This window comes from Eufriesea mexicana, unplaced genomic scaffold (assembly GCF_001483705.2).
Source record: "Eufriesea mexicana isolate 0111107269 unplaced genomic scaffold, ASM148370v2 scaffold3780, whole genome shotgun sequence".
Lineage (NCBI taxonomy): Eukaryota > Metazoa > Arthropoda > Insecta > Hymenoptera > Apidae > Eufriesea > Eufriesea mexicana.
The window spans coordinates 645638-664007 of record NW_016911795.1 but is presented as its reverse complement, the minus strand read 5'-3'; the positions used below and the strand labels follow the sequence as shown (position 1 = coordinate 664007).

General features: G+C 27.5%; 3 protein-coding genes across 3 annotated transcripts; 1 reads left to right on the top strand and 2 right to left on the bottom strand.

Moving 5' to 3' along the window:
* Positions 1 to 1665: 1665 nt before the first annotated feature.
* LOC108551226 (peroxisomal N(1)-acetyl-spermine/spermidine oxidase) lies at positions 1666 to 3961 on the bottom strand. Its single transcript, XM_017905311.1, has 3 exons — positions 3625 to 3961; positions 2685 to 3225; positions 1666 to 2606 (listed from the first exon to the last, which is right to left on the bottom strand). Exons 1-3 carry the CDS (start codon positions 3806 to 3808, stop codon positions 1772 to 1774), a joined length of 1560 nt encoding a protein of 519 aa, XP_017760800.1. The 5' UTR covers positions 3809 to 3961; the 3' UTR covers positions 1666 to 1771.
* A 1678-nt stretch (positions 3962 to 5639) lies between these two features.
* Positions 5640 to 13228, bottom strand: Sara (Smad anchor for receptor activation). The gene is made up of 13 exons (XM_017905463.1): positions 13117 to 13228; positions 10622 to 12883; positions 10457 to 10536; positions 8733 to 8910; positions 8071 to 8289; positions 7871 to 7993; positions 7645 to 7809; positions 7425 to 7584; positions 6892 to 7307; positions 6576 to 6819; positions 6395 to 6515; positions 6147 to 6308; positions 5640 to 5997 (listed from the first exon to the last, which is right to left on the bottom strand). Exons 1-13 carry the CDS (start codon positions 13172 to 13174, stop codon positions 5842 to 5844), a joined length of 4344 nt encoding a protein of 1447 aa, XP_017760952.1. The 5' UTR covers positions 13175 to 13228; the 3' UTR covers positions 5640 to 5841.
* Positions 13229 to 14271: 1043 nt separating this feature from the next.
* Positions 14272 to 18370, top strand: Dis3 (exosome complex exonuclease RRP44-like protein Dis3). The gene is made up of 14 exons (XM_017905250.1): positions 14272 to 14331; positions 14456 to 14629; positions 14739 to 14896; positions 14980 to 15167; positions 15232 to 15458; positions 15542 to 15820; positions 15991 to 16275; positions 16341 to 16578; positions 16665 to 16923; positions 16990 to 17233; positions 17311 to 17531; positions 17599 to 17767; positions 17845 to 18123; positions 18206 to 18370. The coding sequence occupies exons 1-14, from the start codon at positions 14278 to 14280 to the stop codon at positions 18368 to 18370; spliced, it is 2940 nt and encodes a 979-aa protein (XP_017760739.1). The 5' UTR covers positions 14272 to 14277.

Genomic DNA, 18370 nt, shown 5'->3' with positions numbered 1-18370 from the left:
AAAGGAAAAATAATTATCATTTACTAATGTCCAGGAAAAATTTAATTTCTCCTCAATATTATAACATAGAAATGAAATGAAGTTACAATACATGTTTATTATTAAGGCATGATTTAAACTAATACTCGTATTATCATAATTAATCCCGTGAATTGATGTACAGTTACACTTTGTAATCAAATTCTACTAGTGGAATTTATGTACCTGTACGTAATTAAGTAATTGCCATAGTTGCTTAAAAGTATATTGTATAATATTTATTTGTACAATAAATGTACAAACTGACACAACAATAAAGTTATTGCTTATTTCTAAACAAAGTCTAAACAAAGATATTTATATAAAAATGTTAAAATTCTTATAACTTCTTCATTTTCTACCAAAAAATACATTCAACAATATTGTGCCAGCAAAATCAGTATAAATTTTGCCATAAACAATATAGTTAAGAGGAATTATTTAGAATATTTTATGTTATAAAAGAACACATATTTTTAACACCTAATTTTTAAATATAATTCTTTAATACGTGAAAAATATTTGGGTTAATCTGGAATATAAATTAATTTATTAAGATAATTACTGAAAATTATTTATTTCAATCGTAGTTCTATCTGTGCATATTATAACATTTTTTGGTTTCATCAGTTACATTTCGATTTACGTTGTCATGAGTAATATTAAGTGGTAGTTGCAGAAAAATAAATGTATATTTGGGATCTTAAAAATCTGAAGTATATGTTGCAAAGAATCTTTGAGAAATATTAAATACATGTAAGAAAATAATAGTACTGCAACGTTTTCTATCACATTTTAAACACAACTTATAGTCATCTATTACTATTGTTTTAATTACAAATGGATATGCAACATTAATTCATATTGTAGATCACTGATCAATATTATTGTAAATTAATGCACTATTTGTATTAAAAAAAAAAAAACAAAAAAACAGAAAATATTTTTGTTGCGTATTTAAAACTATAATGCTTAATAACACAATATGACTAGATAAAATGCACATTGATATAATACTTTGAAGTAACAATGCATAAGAATACGAATAAGAAGAAAGGAATTCAATTGAAATAACAATCGACAATTTCGGAATTTTTGCATAATTTTGCTATTTTTCCCTTTATCGTATATGTATAATGACAAATTATATATGCATACAATCAATGTGATTAAATTTGTTATGCAGATATAAATATTTCATTTCAATTTTTGCCAAATTAAAATCATATTGTACTAATTTTATTTCGTCTATTATTTTATGAATGGAAATCAATTCAACATTCGATGTAATATTTAACAATTACGGACGTCTGACTCAATTTCTATCAAAGATAAAAAGCACTTCCAACGGCATTAAATATATAAAATTTGTATAATTGATGTTAGATGATCCCATAAAATGAAGCATTTTTTGCGATACGATTTTAAAACTGTCATCCCTTTCTTGATTATTTAAAGAGAGAAGAATGATAGTGAATAAAATCGTAAAATACATATTTATGATATTTTAAAACCTTAAACAGGCATTATTATGTACATAATATAAACAATTCGCTATAATATATACAAAATTAAAACAGTTCACAAGATTTTGCGTTAATACTAAACATCTATAAATCACAATTGTCATCGACTTTGACAGCGTGTAAAATATCCTTCGTACCACGATAATAAATTGTGCTCAATTGTGTGAAAATTTCAATATAGAGAACAACTTCTGATTCGCCTTTTTATTTTAAGTAGCTCTTAATGTTTAATTTAAGGAAATTCCTTGTATCCACGAACTAAGATCACTTGTGTCTTCGCAACTCAGACTCAACGAATTTTTTTCGTTCTTTCTCGATTCTAAAAGAGTTTGAGCAGCAGTTCGGCCGGTCAAATATGCTCCGTGTACTGTACTATAAAAGGAAGAATGCGTATGTTCACCTGCAAATGCTATTACAATCTTTGAAGGATCATCCTCTTGTATTATAGGCTCAGCCAAACAATTAATGTCTAATTGACTTGCACCAACAGCCATAGCAGTATAGGAACCACGTGTGTATGGCTGTGAGTGCCATGAAGTGCGCAAACAATTTTTTGGTGCTGGCACAAATGGATCATTAAGAAATCTCCTCAATATTGTTGTGCATATATCTGCGACTTCTGCTCCACTTAATTTTTCCATGTATTCAGCAGCTTTTCCTGATATCCAACCCAGCAACAGAGTTTCAGAAATTTTCGTAAAAGAATATATTTTTCTGAACCATGTTTTACTGATGTCTTGTTTCTCTTCTTCTAGTAGTCCTCTGTCATCCCATAAAAGCATTACTTCTGACACACCAGGATTTAAAAATGGTCTTTCATATTCTAAAAATATCTTATCTACAGCACCAAATAGAAGTCTATTTATAGCTTTAAGTTTGTAATTTGGTAAAGGTGGTTCAAATATATCATTAGCTTTTTCCTTAAGTACTCCTAATGGCAATGTACAAATCAAATGTTCAGCTAATATTGTTTTCCCATTTTCACATTGTACTTCAACAGATGGGTTTGTGTTAGGACAATTATTAAAATTTTTGTTGTCCATACATTTATTTCTTTGCCACCTATAATTAATATACTTGTGTAAGAATCCACAGCATAAATTTAATATTGATAAGAAACCAATTTCAAGCTCTGTTTACCTAATTTTAGTGACAGCATGTCTAGTCAGAATGCTAGTTTTTGGTATGTGTTTTGAAACTGGTTCTAATATAGCACTGTATCCATCTGGAAGACTAATATTTCCACCTTGAAGTTCTGCATATGAGCCCATTTCCAATAAATCAACATCTTCCATGCTATCACAGCCAGTAATACAGGTTTCTCTTTTAAGTAAACAATCAAACAATAGCTGCCTAATTTTTCTTTCTTCAACTGGTAAAGTTGATAAGTAAATCTTAGCCTCTAGTGCCACATGTGCTCCAACACTATTTATTCCATCTGGGGGACTATAAGTACTTAAAAAATATTCCTCACATCTTCTTAAAAAACACACATAAGCTTCATAAATTTCTTGCAAAACTGGAAAAGGTAATTGTTTTCCATCTTCCATTGCAGCTACAACTTTATGAGGCCTTGGTACATGTACAATATCTATTAATCCATTTGCCATAGCTAATTCAAACATTGGGTTCCCTAGGACTCCATGGATCCAATTTGCTCCTAATTCTACCTTTTCATTGCCTGTATATTTAAAATTCAAAGTTTTTTAAGTAATTATTTCCATAATTATAACTGGATATTTATCATATAACTTAAATATTTATTGTTTAATTTTATTATAATTTATTATATTAAAATTTAATTTCTTGTAATAGAATTATCATCCTTATTTAGTTCAACAAATCATTTTTAAAAATTAATATGAATAAAATAGAAACAAAATGAAAAAACCTTTAACATACATTTTCTGTCATAAAAGTAAGATATGCATATAAGAAATTAACAATTTAAATATATATAATAATGCAAAAAATATATTACAAAAACAGATAAATCTACCTATAAAAATCAAAAATTAAGATGAGGAAACGAATACTTATTGATTAACAAAATTTTGAAATAGGTTAAGTATAAACTCACCGATTTTAGTAGCGACTATACGACCACCTATTCGACCCCGTGCTTCGACAATCAAAAAATCAGTTTCGTGGTTTTTCAATAAATGGTTTGCGGCCGACAATCCAGCCATTCCAGCCCCGACGATTAAAATTTTACACTTAACTTTATCATCCTCTGTCTTCTTCGTAGTCTCCGCCATGATCATATCATATCAGTTGTCAATAGTAAAACTTGCATAGCTTATTAATTTTTATTTAGGAAAAAACAATTACAAAAGCTCTTTTTAATTTTGACCAAACCACCTTATTTTTTAGCGTTATTACTTGAAAGTACATTTTTGAAATCTATTCAAAGATCATTTTAATGTACATCAGAGAATACGGGAACACAAATTCGTACTAGTTACTTTTATTTTTTACCACTTAATTCTTAGCATGTCATAGTTTAGGGGATATAATTCAAAAATATATCACGTAAATAATTCTTTTCTAATTATAAGGAATAATTCTATTCACTATCTAAGCATGTTTAAAAACAAGATATAAAAAAATCACCGACACAACATTTTTTATTTATTTACATTAAAAATTTCTATCGAATTACAAACATTACCTTTATTATTAATTTGAGTTGTATCTTGCATTAACAGATTAAATGTTTTAAATATGTGCACAATTCCTTGCACTTAAGTAAATTTATTGCATTTCTACTCCTTTCTTACACCACTTTATCAATTAAAGCGATTTTCAGAAAAGTTTTTGTAACAAAAGCAATAAAAAATAAGAATCTATTTTTCAAACATATGGATTTCTTTTTTCAAAATATTTAATAACAATTATAAACATTTATATGGTGACGACAATCATATTCAGTATAACAATTGAGACAACCTGCATCTTTTCTTGTTCCACTAATTAAAATTGGACATCTTTATTGTAAACTTTTGGTATTTCAGTAAATTTGTGTTTATATACCTACCATTTATCCGGTAAAGCATAAAATTCTATAATGTAACTGAACTTACTAAAATATAAGATGGCGCAAAAATCGTTGAAAAATTAAGTCACAAAAATACTATATTCTAAACCAAAAGTTTTTAATTTAGTAATTACTGTTAATTATTTCTAAAAACAAAATCTATAATGTAACAATAAAACAGATATAATATTCAATTTTTATACATATTTACAGAATATTATTAGTAATTATTATAAATGTATTCACGTTATAAATATTTTTATATTTAGATTATTTCTTTTAACATATCGTAAATTTTATTTCTCTGCTAAAATCAACTTAAAATAGAAAATTTGGATTGATATAAAAATTACCAAACTTGATAGAACATTTAAATACAAAATTAAGTTCGAAAAAAGATTCTCTGAATTATTTTCTTATTTTCAGTATACGATTGTGTAAATTATACTGAATCAAATTACATGATTTTTCGTATCATGAATGTGGTATTTAAATTAGCTTTAAACCTTAAGTCCTTAAATTTTTTAAAATACAAAAATTCGATATCTTGCTGTCAAAATATTTAATATATATTAATAACATATATTTATCTTAAACAATTTTTGCAATTTAGGACTTCGTTTGCTTATTATAATACGGAAAGATAAATAAAAGTTTTAATTGATTATATTAATTTTTTTTAATACTCTTTTGACAAAAAGTACTATTAACTATTATTATACACATATTACACAAATAACAATAAAACAAATATATTTACATAATAACAGATAATGGTATTTCATTTTGATTTTGGTCGCAAAAGATTTTTCGTCAATTTCTTTTTTTTTTTTTATATAAAATGTATATGTATATATAACATACAAAAAATGTGGTATTATCAATATTTCCCTTCATAAAAAGCAAACAGATTCAAGTTCCAGAACCCAAAGGATTAAAGCTAATATAATTAAAAGCAACCTCTATTATCTAGCTTTAAATTTCACAATTTCTTTTTTTATCATTTGTTATAATTATATTCGAATATAATTTGATATATTTTTATAATGTAAGCGTTGTTTTTTTTTTTGTATTTCATTATTTATATAGATGGTTAGTACTCAGATAGAAAATATTTCCTTCCTAAAAGATCTATTTTTCAGTGGTTTCACGAGTTTTTAAATTGTACATTTCGGGCGTGTACTGTATCGTGACCTGTATACTTCTATTATATTATTTTAGTAAAATTGTTAACAAAACAAGAGTGAACGGAGCAAGATTTTAATCATCGAGTATGTAAAAAATTAATTCAAGCACAGTATGCGTATCTTGACTGCTTTGCGCTGCTTTGTGTAAAACTTGAATTAATTCATTGTCCAAACTGTTCATGTAGATTGGAGGCAACTTCATACCCTCACTACCAGCTTCATATCCCACCTAGTATTATAACAATTTAATTATATTTCTCGTCTCGGAGGAGATTATATTAAATTGTTAAAAACTATCTAATAAAAGTTAAAGATTGATTAAGTTATATATTTTCTCAGAGCATATACAGGTATTAAATTACACCATAGTAAACTTACGTTGTCGGGATGGATAGTTGTTCTTACACCAAGTTTCATTAAACCAGCATTAGCTAATAAATCTAGTAGCTTCACTAAAGCTGTACATGTTGCTTTCGCTATGTTTCCTGATAATTTATTTATATCTACCGGGTCGTAAACGCCATTCGGATGATCATCAGACTTTAAAAAAAGACGTTTGATGTTACTTAATATTATTAATATTATAAGCAATCGAGAATTTAAATTATATTCTTTTTTAAACGTACATTAATAATAAATACTTCTGTCCACCGAATAAATCTACTCGTTCCCTTATAATCAATACCATTATGTACTCTGATTGATGGAATACCATCCATTGATTGCCCATCAATAGGACTTTTAACTCTGAAAATAAATAATAAACTTGAATAACAAGCTATAAATAACAATCATAAGAACACTTACCCTAGGTTAAACTGCACGTCATTATCGACCCATTTTATATTCACTGTTTCATCTGGCTCCGGTGCTCCTTGTCGACCACATCCGATAGAGAAATCCTGCATATTTTTTAAAGCCGCTTTCAAGGCTTCCATTTTTTCTGGCATTATTTCTACCATCAGTCCATCCTCAACTATACTAGATTTTGCTGAGAGACCCATTGATGATTTTAAAGCTCCGTTAATAACAATAAAACTGGTACCTGTTACTGTATCGATTAAACAACTTTTTTTAAAGTATTCAAAGAAATGATGTATATATTTATAAATCGAATACCTACTTGTTCTCAGATTATTGTTTATGCTTATAGCTTGTGTTTGATAACTGCTTTCATCACCAGTGTTAGTTTGTATACAGACTAAATGAGAATCAGCAGCGATGCTAAAATTTGAAGCGTATGCTAGTACGTGATCATTCGAATTATTTAAACCTTTGATCACTTGATCATATCGATTTTTCGGGAACATCACATCCGTCATTCTGTTTCTCAAATGAATAGTTAGTCCTCTTACTCCTGGTAACGTGTATGCAAAATTTCTGAAATCCGCTAAAACTTTCATAACTGTATGACCTATTTCAAAGTATAACGCATCTCGAAATCGAACAGAGAACAATGGACAGGGATAGTAACGATATTCTGCTCCAAGTCGTAAAATAAGACGTAATGGAAATACCTTTGCCCATGGTGTTTCCCATCTATATATATGAAAAAAAATTAAAAGTTGTAAATTAGTAAATTTCAATAATCATTAAATTTATATACTTATTATAAAAAAATAATAAAATACATATTATATCCTTAAGAAAACAAACCTGTGAACTAAAAGACCAATTAAATATGGGGCAGGAGGTAATATAATTTTTTGTAAGCATTGCAATGTTTGTCGAATAAATAAGAATCCGGCATGTTCTCGAGAATCTAAGAAATTTCCTCCTTGATAGATTGAGAAGCCCAATTCAGATATAGTATTTCCTGAATAAGAACACAATGACATAACATTGTAAGTTAATAAGAATAAAATGTAAGCAATACCTTTCATAGCTTCAAGATGTAACTGATTAATAAATAGAAGAAGATCCTTGGGTATCCGGGTTTCATCAGGTAGCACTTCAATTAACAAGATAACTTCATCCTGTCCAACACAATCCAAACCTTTCGACGTTACATTCCAACACGTTTTATTAACACAACAGTTTACTAGAAATGATGCATTCATTAATAACTTTGTATACACCTTTATTCTATTATATATACTTACAGGTCACTATTTTGACATAAGCATAAAGATTTCGATTGACCGCAAACATAACAGGTGGTTCACATTCATTTTTCAATGTCTTATAAAGAAGATTCTCATCCGTTACAGCATGGTATGATACTTCTATTTTATATAATTAAATAAATTCATGTAATGCAATATTAACAAGTTGTTATCCTGTGAATAAAATCATTGCTTACGTCCTTTATGTATCGTTACAGTTGGTGGAAGAGCACTAGGATCCTGTGGCACATAGCTATCAGTATTTGGGTCCATACGAGGTAAATTCTGTTTCTTAACAGAAGTACTTGGCACAGATGTGCCAGGTGTTGATATCCTCTTGCTGCCAGATTTCCGGTATGGTGGTTTCAAGTCCCACGACATGTCTAGTTCTGTCAGGTCACAGCCAGGCCTTATTCCTGTGTTTTAGTTAGAGGTGCATAAAACCAAAACAAACAGGAGGGAACAGGTCCAATGAAGGGGTAAAATATTTGAAGGAGTCGAAAAATAAAAAATAATATGGCTTGGATATAGGAGTATAACTTGAACTCAAAAAACTAAAAATATTATAATACAGTGTGATAAGAGTGAAGTGTAGTGTTACTACATAAAGTTGCAGTACATTTGTTTAGTACTGTAATATATTAACTACTAAATATTGAATGTTATAAAGTGGATTACAGGCACAGAGTATAATTCTGCAAATTTTTTCTATAATATTTGACTAAAAGCAATTTTCATAATAAATCAAATCATATCATTATACAACATCAAAACTAAAATATTTTGACTGATTCTCTATGCAGTTAATTCCTCTGTTTCAGTAAAACTCATTAATATAATATGAATAGCTTTTACCTACCATCACTGAACATAACAGATTTTGAAATTTCAGGCCGACTTTTTGTACCATCTTCCCTTTTAAGGACTCCAACCGGTACCATAACTGTAGGAGGTGGAGGCAATCCGCCAGCTAACTGTTGCAAGGGTGGTATAGTTGAACAATACTCCATGGGATTATTTGGATTAGGCTGTCTCCCCTATAACCATTTGTCGAATACTCCTAACATTCACATTTATTTCTTTATCCAGTAAACACATATCATGCACATAAAGTAGCATAGTACTTCTTTTGTTAATTATACTTTAATTACATTTTAATGCAGCAAGGTAATGATATTATACATTGCCAAATACCTTAAAATTATGTTCAATCAATATTCTTTAATATAAAAATATTAATTTTAAAAAATTATCTTATTTAGTTTTAACAAAATTCCCAAGAAGCTTAATAAGATATACAAGCAATATTAGCAATAAAATCAATAAAATGGTAAAAGGTATATACTTTTAAGAAATCTTAATATAGAATTCCAAGCAACTACTGTTAATAAATTTGTACAACTGAAATAATGCAAATAATAAAAAATTTTCTGTGTTTACTGGACATTAATTGCTATTAAATTATAAAGCAAACAAATAATTTTTTCATGAAAATACTACAATTATTCAAACGCATGCCTTGTGTTTGCAATGCATGGCAAAAGAAATAACAAATGTTCATAATGTATAAGGAATATAATGCAAATAGGTAATTACTGTAAATTTATGATTATAATGACGTAAAAATAAATTTTAAACAGCAAAATTTATTTTCTTTTCATAATTAGAAAAATATTATAAAATATTTATATTAAGTTAATATAATCTTGTAAATTTATTTTAAATAGCAAGAAAGAAGTATTCAACAAGTTGTTATAGGTGGTCATAAAACTTATACTAATATTTAAATTAATTCATAAAGTGGAAAATATTTAAATTTAATTTATATCTTTATTCAATAAATTTAATAAAGAATCAATACTTGCAAATTAGAAAAAAATTGTTTAAATAACGCGATCAAAACCGATCAAATATAAAAACTTAATGTCTTACAAGTTTCCATTGCAAATGTGCTGTTTTCAATAGAAATTAAGAAATTAATAAACAAAAATTTATTAAATATTTGTATTTATAGAAATGTAATAGAATTCACAATTAAAGATTTAATGTTATAATATTTCATTTTGTAATTTTTGTAGACAATTGGACCAGATTAAAGAAACAAAAAAATTATAAACATCTGAAAGTATTGAATGCTACATTAAAATAAAACAAATATGGCAAGCTACTATTGGTATATACTTTGTGTTGATAAAGGGAGCTCTAAAAGTATTGCCCTCAATTATTATATTAAAACTATTTTGCAGAATTCACCAATATGAAAATGTAGACAAACAAATAAAAAATGTAAATAAACAAAATGCAAGCATACAAACCTGGAATGTAAACAAATAATCCAAAATATAAATAAACAGATGTAATGTATATAAACTAATTAAGAAAATAAGCAAATAGCATGAAAATATAAATAAATAAATTGAAAATGTTTATAAATAAATCAAAAATTTTTTGACACGTTTTAAGAGCTGTTAACAGCTGATTACAAAGCAAGAATAATATTCAAGATATTTTCTTGAATAGAATGATAGATATATACACAAGAAGGGTACATAACAACATTTTAGAAAATTATATCCAACATACCTGAGGTGAATTGATATCATTATTATTAACACACATAGAATAATCAGAAAACCATTCTCCCACACCTTGTTCTGTTTCAGCTAAAAATGAAAAGATCAAATTTTTAATATTTTAAAATGATAAAATATTTAAATAACTAAAATAATATTAAAATAAAGAAATTACCTTTAGTAAGAAGCTGATAACAGGAAACACAAACGCGTGAATCAATGTTTCCTTGATATTCTAATTTATACTTCATATTGCAACATTTATTACATAACACTTTTCCACATGCACGACAGTGATGTCGTCTTTTGAGTACTGTAAACTTAACATCACAGAGCATACAACTAGGTGCATCACTATCAGGAACCCAGAATGGCGGTTGTTTCCCCAAAACTAAACTAGATTCTGGTAAAGAATTCTCTAAAATATCTGGTGAAGATCCTTGTTCTTCCTTCGGACCATCAACATCTGACTGCACTTGATAGGATGGTGTATCATTTATAGAACTAAGTGCTTGGTGTTCATTACTGTTATTTGTCAAAACAATATCTAATGTTTGGGGGCGTACTGGCTTCTCTAAATCACTGATGTCACTTACATTTGGCCTTGTATAAACTTCCATAGATGTAGGGATTACATCATCATTATCTTTTGTTTCATCATTTAATATTTTTACTTCAGGTGTCACTAAAGTTCTTTGTTCAGAAATGCTATCAATTTCACTTGGCATTTTTAATTCACAAGCTTGACTATATTGTGTACAACTTGTTTTCTGTTCTTTTAATTGTATTTCTGTTTTGCTATTACTTAGTGATCCCTGGTTAATATTTAAGCTATACATAGAATTTTCTTGACTGTCTTTAGTATTTTTTGCATTAGGCACACATTCATTTTCTAATTTCACTTCGTCATCTTGCGTTATGTTAGCCACATGCAATAATTTTAATTCTTTATTACTTGAATTATTTAAAATATCTCTGTGTTTATCATCATTTAATTGATCATCATGATGTTGTACATTTTGTTTTCTTAATGTATTATCTAGTAATTCTGCATCTGTTTTTTCATTCTTATAACCAGATACCGAAATGCTTTCTGCCTTTTCATTTAATTCTGATTCTATAACATTGGAAGATTCTATAACAGTATCTGTACAAATTTGAACATTCTGTTTATTTTCATTCTTTTGATCTTGAGAAATATTCTGTGTTGTATTTGTAATATTTTCATGTTTGTTACAACTTTCTCTTAATTTTTCCTCTTCTTCTAATTCAGTTAAATACTTGGTCAATTCATCCTCTGATAAATTATCAATATTACTAAATCCTATTGGTTTATGTTCTGGTTTTAAACTATTTTCATATTTATCAACTGTACTAATATTTTCCATACTTAATTTTTTGTCACTATTTTGTAATTGTATTGTAGACTCATTTCCATAATAATTATCTTGAGTGTAGGTACACTCAAGCATAGAATTATTTTCTTGATCCACATTATCAAAATTATAATTATTTGTTTTTTCGTTTGTAATTTCTGCTTTATCACTTAATTCGGTACAAGCTTCATTTGTTGTAACATCCTTAGAAAGTTCAGTTTCACTTTCCAAAGTTTTGAAATTTGTTACATGAACATCATTTACATTTTCTTTAATGCTAGTTTCACATGTAATAGGTAACTCTGTTAGTGTTATGGGTACTGTAACATCTTCATGACTTGAAACAGAAACTTCTCGAATTGAATCAATTATGTCAGTTGTTTCTTTAAGCATTACATTTTTATCACTATCTTTAGTGGTGCTCTGGATTAATTGAGGTACCTCATTCACATGATAAATAGTTTTAGCTTCTATATTAGGTTGTATTTCTGAATCATCCAGTACAGAATGAATACAATCTGAACTTCCAGGTGGAGCATTAATATATTCATTCAGACTACTGAAAACATTACTAACACTAGGCTTCAAATTAGATTGATTTAATTTCTTATCATACCTATTGTCAATCTTTGGACTACTGCTGGTATTTTGTTGTTTTTGCATTAATTTTTGTGATATGTCATTATATATTGCCAAAGGAACCTGTTCAGAATCATAAGATGGGACAGATTGCTTTTGTATCGATTTATTATCATTTGTGCATTCCTGTGTGTAAAATTGATTTACATCTGTATTCTCAAATGTTGACTTTTCTGCACTATAATTCAGGTTCTCAGAAATTGTATCTTTCTCATTAACACATTTAATTTTTGTATCTATCTGTTGTAAATCTTTGCGTCTTTCTAGAGGTAATATAATATCAAACTCTGTATTAGCTTTTTTAGGCTCTATTAGAAGATAATTGTAAGTTTTTAAAGCTGAAGATTCCAAATTACACTTAACAGAAGAAGATGATGCATTATTCGTTGAAGGATTAACAGATGCTATTTGCTCTGCACAATCTGCAAAATAATTCATTGTATTAAGATTTAACATATAATTCCAACAATATTAAAAAATAAAAATAACTGTTTTAACACATTATTGTTTAAATATCAATAAATTATTTTGTCATCAAATTTGATTATATATTTTACATTAAAATTATTTGGTTATTTGAGAAAAGATAAAAACACAAATTTTTTAAAACATCAAATATATTAGAATAAAAATAAGAACAAATGTTAATTTTTACCTTCGTTAAATTCGAAATCATCTAAAACTTTGTCCAAATCAATAGCAAATTTTTCCATTGCGTCGTTAAAATTAGTTACGCAAATTGTGAAGTCATTTAATAAACATTCCTATCCAACTTCTGATAAAAGTAAATATGATTCCATTAATGGTATCCGTCCGAACGAAAAATACGACGTAATTTTAGAATTTCCCGCTAACTATTCGTCGAAAATGTATTTAAATACAAAATGTCAAATAATGATTAGCTGACACGTTATTTGTACAACATACTCAATTTTTCAAAAAAACTTCTTACAATGAATAAGTCATTCTGCGTAACGAAAGAATCACTTTGCATTAGTTGTGTCTTCAATCAGTACATATATCTTCGTAAATCGGTTTCCTTTTACAATCCATGATATGCAATCATGACATCAATAGAAAAGACAATGATTAGAATGCTTTGAATCACACTCGAGTAAAGAAAACGTAAAAATCAAGAAAATAACCATAAATTTTTGATCATCACGTGGATTAATTGACAGTGGAATAAGTACTTGTACATACTTGCACACTACTTGCCTATAGAACTGTCATTCTCTGCAAGCGCAGAGCAACTGTTTTTCTATCGATAAGTCGAAAGTTATATCTTACTTTCGATTAATCGATTATTTTCATACATAAAAATATCTAAAAAAAAATAATTACATAAGTTTAATATTTGGTATTTTTGATTTTATTATAAGATAATATGATAACATAAACTATAATTTTAAAATAATCTAACTTATCGTAATAAAAATTTATTATTAAAAATTACTATAAAAAGATTCCTATTTTACCGAATATTTTTTCTACATTCTATAATATTATGAAATTTTATATACTTCACATATAAAATTATTTTAATTATGATTGGTTAAATATTTTTCTAAATATTCTAAATTATTAATAAAATATGTGTGTACTTAATATTACTATAAAACTTTAATTTACATTAGTTACGGTTGCCTACCTTGATTTGTCATATTATGGATATTGCTTTAATGCACATGTGCAGTTTGTGGTTAATATACATACATGGATATATGTTTGAATTTAATAAACAATACTTTACTTCTTTTTCACAGGGAAATAAATAAATGATTTAAATATATTTTTGTATAACAAAAGAAACAATATGTTGACAACAAAAATATTTTTTAGAAAAACTAAAGGAGGAAATGTGTTTAAGGTAAATTATAAACAAAATCAAAAGTACTTAACTCTCTGATATTTTTATTAAATTATATGTTTTTATAACTAATGATATTATTAAGATGATTATAAAAATATAATTTATATGAAATTTTCTTTAGACGGTTAGAGAACATTATCTCAGAGATGATATTCACTGTGGATTTAAAGCCTGTAAAAAGTGCATTTATAAAACCAGAAACATAGTTTTAGATGACGATAATTCCAACATAAATTGTTCTAAAATAATGCAACCTTACTACCTATTAATTGATACTAACATTATTTTAGATCAGGTTAGTGAATTTAAATAATATGATCTTAATTATGAATTTTTGTTCTTCCTAATATAATTACAATAATATACTGTTATAAAGTTTTTAACATATATAAGTACAATTTCAGATTGATATTTTGGAAGAAGATGTTATTCGTAATGCTATAATTGTACAAACTGTGTTAGAAGAAGTAAAACATAAAAGTTCTAATGTATATAAAAGATTAAAGACTATCATCAGTAATACGCAAAGGAAATTTTATATATTTGTCAATGAGCATCATAAGTATGCTAAGAAAATTATATTTGTAGATGTCATTCGTATTATTTGTCTTTTTATTAATTTTTTTTTTTATTAATTTGGTATAGAGACACTTATGTAGAACGTAATCCTGGTGAAAGCACAAATGATAGAAATGATAGAGCAATTAGGGTTGCAACAAAGTGGTATAATGCACATCTAGATATAGATGGTAATAAAATCAAAACTATATTATTAACAGATGATGCACGGAATAGAGAGTTAGCAGAAAAAGAAGGAATTCCAACTATTACAAGTAAAATTCTTTTGTTTAATAATTTAAATAATAATTTAAATAATACATTAATATCATTCTTTAGTGGAAGATTATATATTATCGCTAGAAAACTCAGGTTTTTTAGTTGATAAATTATGCAAAAAAAGTTATGGAATCATATCTGATGGTCCAGAACTTTTTCCATGTCATTTTACACCATCTGAGATACATGATGGTATAAAAAATAGAAAACTTCTACAGGGAACATTTACAGCTTCAAGAGAAAACTTTCTTGAAGGATTTGTGAATGTGGATGGAGTTGAAAAAACTGCAAGTATTTGTTCCCTATATTTTCTGTATATGTATAAATATATAAATAAACATATGTATTTATTACATATATTTAATTGTAGATTTTCATCCAAGGACGTAGTAACCTTAATAGAGCTGTTGATGGTGATGTAGTTGCATTAGAACTCTTACCAGAGGATCAGTGGTCATCTCCTAGTGATATTGTTTTGCAAGATGAAGAAGAGATAGGTGTTGATGATATTTTAGAAAAAAAGACAGTGTTGGATAAATCTGTTTCATCAAACAAAATGGAAAGGACATCTACTGGTAAAATTGTTGGTATTATTAGAAGAAATTGGAGACAATATTGTGGAATATTACAGCCTAGCAATATAGAAGGGGTAAACTGCCATAATTAGCACATGCTTATAATATCATTGTATACACATATACATGTATATATACATATACACGCATGTATATACATATACATATATATTCATATAAATATACATGCACACATACATATGTATATACAATATATATATTTTATAATCTTCTCTTCCTTTAGAACGTACGACATTTATTTGTGCCGGCCGAACGAAAAATACCTAAAATAAGAATCGAAACTAGGCAATATACAGTGTTAAGCAAACAGAGAATTATTGTAGCCATTGATTCATGGCCTCGCAATTCTAGATATCCTCTTGGTCATTTTGTACGTGCATTAGGTGAAATAGGAGATAAAACTACGGAAAATGAAGTAATTTTATTAGAGCATGATATTCCTCATAGTCGATTTTCTAACGATGTTCTTAGTTCATTGCCAAAAATTCCATGGCGAATTCCGGAAGCTGTATGTATTAATATGGAAAAAATAATTTGTCTAAATTTTATTGCAATTGAATTAATAATTTTTAGGAATTAGTACAAAGAGAAGATTTGAGAAATTTAGATATATGTTCAGTGGATCCACCAGGATGCACAGACATCGATGATGCGCTTCATTGTAGAGATCTACCAAATGGTAATCTAGAAGTAGGTGTACATATTGCAGATGTAACATATTTTATGAAACCTGGAACAGCATTAGATAAGGAAGCAGCATTGCGAACTAGAACTATATACTTGGTTGATACGAGAATTCACATGCTTCCTGGTAGAACTTATTTAAATAATATTTTCATTGAATACAATTTTAAAGATATTGTTATACCGTGTAATATTAACAATTAACAATTGTAGATATATTAAGTGGAAATCTTTGCTCTTTACGAGAAAAGCAGGATAGATTAACATTTTCTTGTATATGGGAAATGGATAGAGACGCAAATGTAATTAATGTTAAATATTGTAAGTCTGTAATTTGTTCACGAGCAGAATTGACTTATGAAGAAGCTCAACTAAAGATTGACGATGTTACTCAGCAAGATTCACTTGCAAAATCGTTAAGGATACTTAACAACTTAGCTAAAAAATTGAAAGCAAAACGTCTAGAAAATGGGTATGTATGGTAATCCCACAATAATAATGTAATGATAAAAAGTACATAATATCCTCTTTATTGTAGGGCATTAGTATTAGCATCTCCAGAAATTCGTTTTCAAGTTGATTGCGAAACATGCGATCCTATCGAAGTAGAAGTGAAAAAATTGCGAGATACTAATTCGATGGTGGAAGAATTTATGTTGCTTGCAAATATTTCGGTTGCTAAAAAAATTGTAGAAGAATTCCCAGAGTTTGCTGTATTAAGGAGGCATCCTGAACCACCATCTGCTAATTTTGAGCCTCTCATAAAAGCTGGAAAGAATCAGGTATGGGAAACCTACTTAAAAGTGATCATTTAGATAAAGAATAATAAAATGTTCTAATTATAATTTTATTTCGACAGGGTTTCATTATAAATGTTAATAGCGGTAAAGAATTAGCAGAATCATTGGATAAATGTCATAAAGAAAGTAATCCTTATTTTAACACTATGTTAAGAATACTTGCTACACGTTGTATGATGCAAGCTGTATATTTTGTTAGTGGAATGCATCAACCATGTGACTACTATCATTATGGTTTAGCATGTCCTATTTATACTCACTTTACATCACCTATTCGTAGGTAAGAAAATTTATTATATAAATAAATAATATTCAATTTAAATGCATTTATTTACGTAATTTCATAGATATGCAGATGTGTTGGTTCATCGTTTATTGGCAGTTTGTATTGGAAGTGATACAACATATCCCGATTTGTTAGACAAAAAGAAAATTCACGCGCTTTGTAATTATATGAATTATCGTAATAAAATGGCTCAATATGCTCATCGTGCATCTGTTGCTCTATATACACACGTTTGTATTTGGTTATATTTTTGAAATTATTATTTAATTAATTATATATATTTTATTATATTTCTCTTCTGTTTCAGATATTCTTTAGAGAAAAATTTGAAGACGAAGAAGGATATATACTTTTTGTACGAAAAAATGCGCTGCAAATATTGATTCCAAAATATGGTTTGGAGGGAACATTGTATTTAAACACAAACAAAGAATCATCTGTTACATTTATATATAATAGCGAAAATCATTCACAAACTTGTGGAAACGTGGTATTTCGCACTTTTGATCCCGTCATAGTGCAAATAAGTTTAGACAGAGTCAATGTGCAGCATGAAAAATTGATATTTAAATTGGTTAATCCATTTGTAAGTAAATTATAATAACTTTAAACAAATAAATATTAATTGTTTTATACATTTCAATACTTATAAAATTATGTTCGGATAGATTTCAGGTTTCAGTGTAACTCCAGTAAGTGCAAAATCTTCTAACATTATGTTAGAAGAAAATGCGAAAGAAGCGGTAAAACGAAAGATAGAAACAAAGAAAGTATCAGACGATAATACTAAAAGTAAAGCACACAAAAAAAAGCAAAAAAAAAGGAAACATTAG